The 8,083-nt window shown below is 52.8% G+C and overlaps 1 protein-coding gene and 1 pseudogene across 1 annotated transcript; both read left to right on the top strand.

Moving 5' to 3' along the window:
• The window catches only part of LOC101759349, a 3,561-nt pseudogene extending 1,682 nt beyond the window's left edge, over positions 1-1,879 (top strand).
• Positions 1,880-2,148: 269 nt separating this feature from the next.
• LOC101759752 lies at positions 2,149-8,073 on the top strand. The gene is made up of 3 exons (XM_004987340.3): positions 2,149-2,307; positions 2,479-2,702; positions 7,192-8,073. The coding sequence occupies exons 2-3, from the start codon at positions 2,495-2,497 to the stop codon at positions 7,563-7,565; spliced, it is 582 nt and encodes a 193-aa protein (XP_004987397.1). The 5' UTR covers positions 2,149-2,307; positions 2,479-2,494; the 3' UTR covers positions 7,566-8,073.
• The last annotated feature ends 10 nt before the right edge of the window (positions 8,074-8,083 follow it).

An 8,083-nucleotide genomic window follows, 5' to 3' on the forward strand; every position in this document is an offset into this window, starting at 1 on the left:
CGAATTAGTCCATCAAATGCATCACATATCCGTTCACTTCATGTTTTTGAGAGGTATATCAATATTGATTTGCTGAGGCCCATCCTAACATCTTCGTATTTGTTGTCAACGTTGGATCTGAAAGGTGCTTGTATCAAGATGTTGCCTACTGAGGTATTCAACTTGTTTAATCTGCGGTATTTGGGCCTTAGATATACTGCTATTGAAAGCCTACCTGAAACAATAGGAAGGTTGCAAAACTTGGAAGTGTTGGATGCTTTTAATGCTCAGTTGTTGTATTTGCCAAATAACATTGTAAAACTTCAGAAGTTGAGATACATTTATGCATGTAACGTTTATCAAGGAGAAGGAGATATTCGCCCTATCATTGGTGTAAAGGTGCCTAGTGGCATAAGGCACTTGACATCACTGCAAGCTTTGCAATGTGTGGAGGCAAGTCCAGAAATTCTGCGTGAGGTTGGAGATTTGACAGAGCTAAGAACATTCAGTGTCTGCAATGTGAGAAGTGAACACTCTGGTAACTTAAGAGATGCTGTCAACAAAATGAGTCATCTTGTTCATCTAGAAATTACAACTCTAGGGGAGGAGGAAGTGCTGCAGCTAGAGGGAGTTTGTTTACCTCCAACCGTTTCTAAGCTTGTTTTACAAGGACAGCTGGAGAAAAAATCAATACATAAGGTTCTGTCATCTTGGTCTCACCTCAGTAGTCTCACAAGGTTGCAGATGGAATTCTGCAGAATTGATGAGGAGTCGTTTCCCAGTTTGTTGGTGCTACGTGGTTTATGTCACCTTGACCTTATCAAGGCTTTTGATGGGAAGAAGCTGCACTTCACTGCAGGGTGTTTCCCAAGACTTCAGCGTCTATTAATATGGCACGCACCACAGCTCAATCAAGTTCAAATAGAACAGGGTGCAATGTCAAACCTTGCTCAGCTCTACTTTGGTCACTGTCCTATGCTGAAGTTTCTTCCTCAAGATATTGAACACCTTAAAAACCTTGTGGAGTTAGGGCTGAAGGATGCATCAGATGAGCTCGTAGAGAGGCTTTGGCGGAAGGGAGGACCAGATGAATGCAAGGACGATCGTATGGACATTAGCCACATCAGAAAGGTTATTGTTATTATGGGCACCCGGCAATGGATAATGTGATCGAAAGACTACCTGCTGCTAAGGTAATGTTTGTTTTTTGGGACCTAGATAGAATTTGAGCAACAGCAGGTTTTTGCTGTGGGGACTCCGTTCATTGTTCCCCTCTTGGATCATCCACCAATAATGTACATCCGTCATACTGTTATATCCTCTCGTGAGCATGATACGAAGATAATGTACATTTATATCGTTTAAAATGATACGAAGATTGACTTTCCTAACTTTGATCGGCAGGCCTTATGACTGTCAGAAGCTGCACTGCCTTGCAGCAATTCCACTCCCGGACTTCCATACTCCAGATTGTCTTCTCGTTAGCTGCATACCAGAGTTCGTGAGCATGAAGGAAGTCACAGGGCCAGCAGAATTCCAGTATCGGCATGACGAATGACAATTGGTGCTTGGGGAACTCAAGGGAGGATCTTTGCTAATTTTAAATATCATAGATACTGGTGAAGGTTGTTGGCTTCTGAGGGCCTTCACCATTTCATTATCTGAACTGTAGTCTATATCTGTGAACTCGTGAAATGGAGAGCTCTGTTTGCTCTTCTTGAAGTTATTTTCAGAAGTTGAAAGGCGAGTTGTCGCTTTTCTTGAAACCTTTTTCGTTTCAAAAGTTGTCTCCTTTCTCTTTTGTGGTTGTCGCCTTACCCCTCTGATTAACAATGTAGAGTTCTAGACACAATTGTATTTTAATTCTTGTCGAATCCAACATTTTATGACACTTCGATCATATGTCCCCTCATATCCATTAGTTTTAAAAATTCTATGTTTTTTTTTGTATAGCCCATTTGAAAAGCTAAAATCTTTTCCATGATCCTACATTTTTTTTGCAAATGGATCCTACATAAACTGGACGAATTCTTATGAAACTAATTACAATTGTAGGTTTGCGAAACCGATTCGTAGTTTTTTTTTCCCAAAAAAACAGTGGTTTTTGTGCAGAGAGAAAGAAAAGAACACAAGAAACGGTCTAGATTTCTTATTGGGCTCGGCCCATATGTGACGCGGTGAGCCGAGGAGTCCACATATTTTTCGGCCTGCCACTGCTATTCCCTTCCCTCACCTGACGCGCACGCACACCACTACCGCAGCGCCCGGAGCAGGAGCACGCCGCCGGGTCACCGGAATCCGCAGCTTCCCCGCTCCCGTCCGTGTCTGGTACTACCCTCTCCTTACACCTCCGGCCTCCTTCTCCACTTACGCCTTCTGTGCCGCTCAACTTCCCCGGCCATAGCTAGCTCCCGCCGCCCGTACCCCGTCGCGCGCGCGAGCTGTTCGACGTATTGCCTCACTGACACGCGTCCGCGTTCGTCCTTCTCTTGGTTCCAGGATCCGAGATCGGCCCATGGCTGGGCCACCGCGCTCGTGGAAGAACCTCCCGCCGGAGCTCGCGGGCCTCGTGCTCGGCCGCCAGCTGCCCTCCCACGTCGATCGCTTCCGCTTCGCCGCCGTGTGCCCCCAGTGGCGCTCCACCGCGCGGCAGGTCCGGTTGCCCCCTCCTCTGCCGCTGCTCGCTCTCAAGAACGGCAGGACGTTCTACAGCATGCCCTCAGGTGAGCCGCTCCGCCTCCGCTTCCCTGGCTGTGACGATGGCTTCCCCACGTACTCGCCAGAAGACAGTGACTTCTGGTAACTGGCTGGTGTACCGTCAGTTCTACCGCTTGCTCTTGGTGGACCCCTTTTCTGGTGTTACCAACCATGACCCTTCCTGCACAGTCTAGCGTCACCTACAAGTCTGATGCGCCATCGGTGTCAGGGTATCACTTTGAAGTGATCAAACTGAGAGAAGTGGAGATAGGATCGACGACCTCCATTGATCGGTGTTACAGGAGTTTTATACACGAGCTGAGCACCTGGCAATTGGCCGAGCGTGCAAAGCGATGCAGTTAGTTACAAGCGGGCAGCAATTAGCGGAGAAGACTGAATCTACATGCACTACCCTGAAGAACCGGACGCCAATCTAACTGTCAGCGCTTACACCCCCCCTCAGCCAATGCATCTGCAGACTCGATGCAAAGGCTGGATCTGAATTCTTCAAAAAGAGCAGTTGGCAGACCTTTAGTCATAATATCCGCAAATTGATGTTGCGTTGGCACATGTAACACCCGGAGTTGTCCCAGAGCTGTCCGTTCACGCACAAAATGAATGTCGAGCTCCACATGCTTGGTTCTTTTGTGGTGAACTGGGTTATCCGAGAGATAAACAACAGAGACATTGTCGCAAAAAATGACACTTGCCTTGTGCATGTCGACGTGAAGCTTGTGCAGTAGGTTACGCAGCCAGCAGCAGCATTAGCTACCCCGCGGTACTCCGCCTCGGCAGATGATCGCAAAACAACAGCTTGCCTTTTGGAGGACCACGAGACGAGTGCATCACCGAGGTAGATGCAGAACCCGGACGTAGAACGCCGAGTGTCTGGACACCTAGCCCAGTCGGTGTCCGTGTAGGCTGTCAGAGTTCTCGACGGCGAGGCGTGCAGATGAACACCATGGCATGGCGTACCGCGCACATAGCGTAGACTTCGTTTGAGCAGCAGCCAATGTTCTTCGCGAGGATCATGCATATCTAAGCAGGCTTGTTAGACAGCGTATGCGAGATCCGGCCTTGTCAGTGTCAAATACTGAAGAGCTCCAGCAATGCTATGGTAAAACATTTTGTCCTCCAGTGGGGCGCCTGCCGAGGACGAGAGCTTCGACTTCGTGTCAACTGGCGTGGCCACCGGCTTACAGTTGCTCATTCCGGCGCGCTCGAGAACATCTTCTGCGTACTGTTGTTGATGGAGAAAGAAGCCACTGGACGTGAGATGTACCTAAATCTCGAGGAAGTAATGGAGAGGTCCAAGATCCTTCATGGCGAAGGCGTCGTGCAACTCGCTGATGATATGCTGCAGCAGTGTCGTCATGGAGGCGGTGAGCACAATGTCGTCGACGCAGAGGAGCAACCACGCAGTGGCAGTGCCTCGCCGGAGAACAAATAAGGAAGTGTCAGACCTGGTTGCAACAAAGCCGAGAGAGAAGAGGTGCGCGGCGAACCGCTGGTACCACGCTCTCGGAGCCTGTCGCAGGCAATACAGAGACTTGTCCAAAAGGCAAACATGATCCGGACAGGAGCTGTTGACGAAGCTCGTTGGTTGCTGGCAATAGACTCGTTCCCGGAGCTCGCCATGCAAGAAAGCGCTCTTGACATCCAGCTGGTGCACCGGCCATCCATTGGAAGCTGCCAGTGTGAGGACAGTGCGAATGGTCGCCGGCTTGACGACCAGCGAGAACGTCTGATCAAAATCCACTCCAGGTCGCTGATGGAAGCCACGCACGACCCAGCGGGCCTTGTGCCGCTCAAGAGTGCCGTCGGGATTGCACTTGTTCTTGAAGATCCACTTGCCGGTGATGATATAAGCGCCCCGTGGCCGAGGAACGAGACGCCAGGTGCGGTTCCGCAGCAAGGCGTCGTACTCCTCTTGCATCGCCGCGCGCCAGGCGTTATCCTTCAGGGTAGCATGCACTGAACGGGGCACATTGCCGGGATCAGCCACCACCGTGACAGTGGCGTAGCACAGGTTTGGCTTTGTAATGCCAGCCCGAGCGCGAGTCACCATTGGGTGCCCTGAGACAGCATTCGGTAAGCCCTGTGAACGAAGTGGTGCAGGTGCCAACGGAGCGGCGTTGGCAGCGGCGAACGATGTCGCAGAGGGCGTGGTGGGGGAGCTGTCGAACGAGGGCGTCACGGGCGGAGATGACGATGGCGCTGATGGAGTGGGTGTTAGTGAAGGCACCGGCGGCGATGGCGCCGACAGAGTGCGGGTCGGAGAAGGCACCGCCGGCGATGAAGGAGCCGGTGTTGTAGCCGTCGGCGTAGCGTTCGTCGGGGAAGCCTGCCGTGTCGCCGCCACATCCGTGGCCGCCCCATGGAGCCGTGGGAATGCTGTCGAAGCAGGTGGCGGTGAGCTGGCAGCGGTGCCGATGGTGTTCTCGCAGACGTCGACGGGGCTGCCCGTGGCCGGGGCGCGCGCCATACATCACAATGAAGAAGTTCAACTGACCTGCGAGCGACTTTATTCGAACGGGAGAACGGAAGATGTACATGTTTGCCAAGGTGACAGGCATGGCAAGAGTGATCATCCGAACGAGTGCACAAAAAATTAGAGGAACGAGCTAACTGAGACAGGGAGTCATCGCAGAGGTGTCCGAGGCGAGCATGCCATAGCTTGGAAGATGCAGTGGCGAGGAGGCAGTGTGGAGGAGTTCCGGAGCTGGTGCGCAGTGGGTAGAGTTCGCCAGTGGAGTCACTGCGGAGGAGCACCGTCTTCGTTCGAAGATCCTTTATGGAGAAGCCAAGTGCATCAAATTCCACAGTGATAGGATTATCTCGAGTTAGGGCACGAACAGAAACGAGATTCTTGATCAGAGAAGGGCATACAAGAATATTTTTGAGCTGAAGAGGAACGGAGGAAGTGGGGAACATGACATCGCTTGTGTGGGTGGCGGCCAGTGGGGCGCCATTGCCGACAATCACATGGGCGTAGTCAGGAGGGAGAGAAGTGCACGAGGCAACACTGGGGTGAGAAGCCATGTGTGCAGATGCGCCGGTGTCGAAGAACTAGTCGCCACTGCCGGAGTAGACAGCGGTGGACGACGGCTGGCCGTGGAGCGCGGTGTAGAGGTTGGGCGGCGTGCCAAAGGCCATAGGAGAAGCTGCTCCGGGTGCTTGCGTCAACATGGCTTGAGAAGGTGCACCCGGACGGGCGCCCAGGACGCCGGTGTTCTGGGGGCGCCAGCCCGCTGGCGGCAGAGGCCAGGCTTGGACGACGCCGGTCCAGGGGTTCTGCGCCATGGCCCACGACGCGGGCGGCGTGGTCGCCTGGTTCGACGGCGAGGAGGTGTTGTTGAGGCGCGGCTTGTCGTCGGATTGTTTGCGCTTTTTCTTGTGGTCGTTGCCGGCCTTGGATGGAGAAAGGCCGGGGACGACGCGGACGGCTTGGGGGGTGCGCTGGCGCTGGACCCCGTGGCGACGAGAGAGCGTCCGACAGAAGTTGAGGCGGTGGCGAGCAGTGCATTGGCCGCCTCCTGCTTGTGAGTGCGATCGATGCATGTCTCCTCCTGCAAAAGGTAAGAATGTACCCATAGGAACGACGGCAATGGAGTCATGGCGCCGATGACTCCCAGCGCATTATTGAACTTGGAGCTAAGGCCCCGCATGGTGTTGATGACGAGGTGGCCGACGTCGCTGAGGGTGTCGGCGAGGCGCTTGAGGCCGCAGCAGAAATCACCGACGGAGAGCTCGCCCTAGTGAAGGTTGTGGAAGTCCTGAAGCGCGTAGACGGCGCGCTGGCTGGCGTTGTTGAGGAAGAGGCCACACACGTTGAGCCAGAGGGAGTGCGCCGTGGTGCGGCGCTGGAACACCATGTCACGAATGGTCTTGGACACGGTGAGGTAGATCCAGGAGACAATACAGTGGTCGATCTGTGTCCACTCGACGTCGTGAAGACGAAGGCACGCGTCGACAGAGCCATCAACATGGTCGAGGATGCTGAACTTGGAGAAAGTGAGCTCGAACATGGAGCTCCAGGAGTAGTAGTTGGAGTCCTGCAGGTCGAGAGTGTCGGGCACATGGGAACGAATGTTGATGAGTTGCACGGTGGAGACGGCGACGGGAACAGGGGGAGCAACGCCAAAGGGGTTGAGGTCATGGTTCATGGCGTGGTCACTGCTGGAGGTGGAAGAAGAGGAGCTGTGCGCCATGGAAGGGAAGAAAGAGAGGCAGCGGAAGTTTCGGATCGCAGTTAAGCTGATACCATGAGAGAAGTGGAGATACGATCGGCGACCTCCATTGATCGGTGTTACAGGAGTTTTATACACGAGCTGAGCACCTGGCAATTAGCCGAGCGTGCAAAGCGATGCAGTTAGTTACAAGCGGGCAGCAATTAGCGGAGAAGACTGAATCTACATGCACTACCCTGAAGAACCGGACGCCAATCTAACTGTCAGCGCTTACACAAACTAATCGTGTGCTCATCTGACCTAATTGCTGCACTGTTCCGCGCAGGTAGTAGCAATCGGATCGCAGTGTGCCGTCCAGGGGCGTCCTTGCGGTCAGTAGCATGGGACCTATCTTTGCGGATTACTGACATGGCATTCTACCAGGGAAAGCTCTATGCTCTTGATTATGGCGAGGACCTCTTAGCTTTGGACATCAGTCTGGATGACAACACCGGCGACCCACAGGTTTCTCGGATTGGGCAGGTCATCAAGGTTAACTATTTTGTTGATCTCTTCTCGAACAAATTTAATGATCCCTTGATATTCAAGAGGATGCTCTACCTGGTTGAATCGGGTGGCTCATTGCTGTTGGTACGCAGAAGCATTTTCCATAGTCATGTTAACGGCAAAGGACAGATACACTTTTGCTGGACCGTGTGAGCCTGATGTTGCAGTATTCGTGGCTGACTTCGCGCAGTCACGGTGGGCCAAGGTGACGACCCTAGGGGATGATCAGGCGCTGTTTTTAGGGCCATGTTCCAGGCCTGTTTGCATGCCTCAGTGTGACTCGACAGGCAATCGTGTCTGGTTCTTGGATGACTACAAGGACTTTCACCGCTGTGGGGAGGATCTGAAGAGCAGCTCAAGTTCTGACATCAGTGGCATGGCATATCACCGCAAGCCCTTCTCCCCTCTTCCCATGATCCTGTAGAGAGACTACCTGGGGGGCGCAGGTGCAGCCTGGCTCTTCCCTTCAAAGTGATGTTGTTCTTTTGAAAGTTGGTACAATCGAAGCTGTTAAGTGCATCATGTGCTTCTCTGATCGTAGTACGGTGGCCTGCTGGCGTCTGCAATGTTGACTTACTGTTGGATAATTGTGTCATGCTCGACTTAGTGAATTTTTTTGAACTTGTGATATATAGAATCCTGTCAGGTGTTGTTGACCTATTCTGTTAGCT

The sequence above is a fragment of the Setaria italica genome, unplaced genomic scaffold (genome assembly GCF_000263155.2).
Source record: "Setaria italica strain Yugu1 unplaced genomic scaffold, Setaria_italica_v2.0 scaffold_119, whole genome shotgun sequence".
NCBI lineage: Eukaryota > Viridiplantae > Streptophyta > Magnoliopsida > Poales > Poaceae > Setaria > Setaria italica.

Coding starts and splice junctions, on each gene's coding strand:
- LOC101759752 (XM_004987340.3), top strand. CDS start 2,495: ATGGCTGGGCCACCGCGCTCGTGGAAGAACCTCCCGCCGGAGCTCGCG. Junction 2,703..7,191: donor GTTCTACAGCATGCCCTCAG/GTGAGCCGCTCC, acceptor TGTTCCGCGCAG/GTAGTAGCAATCGGATCGCA.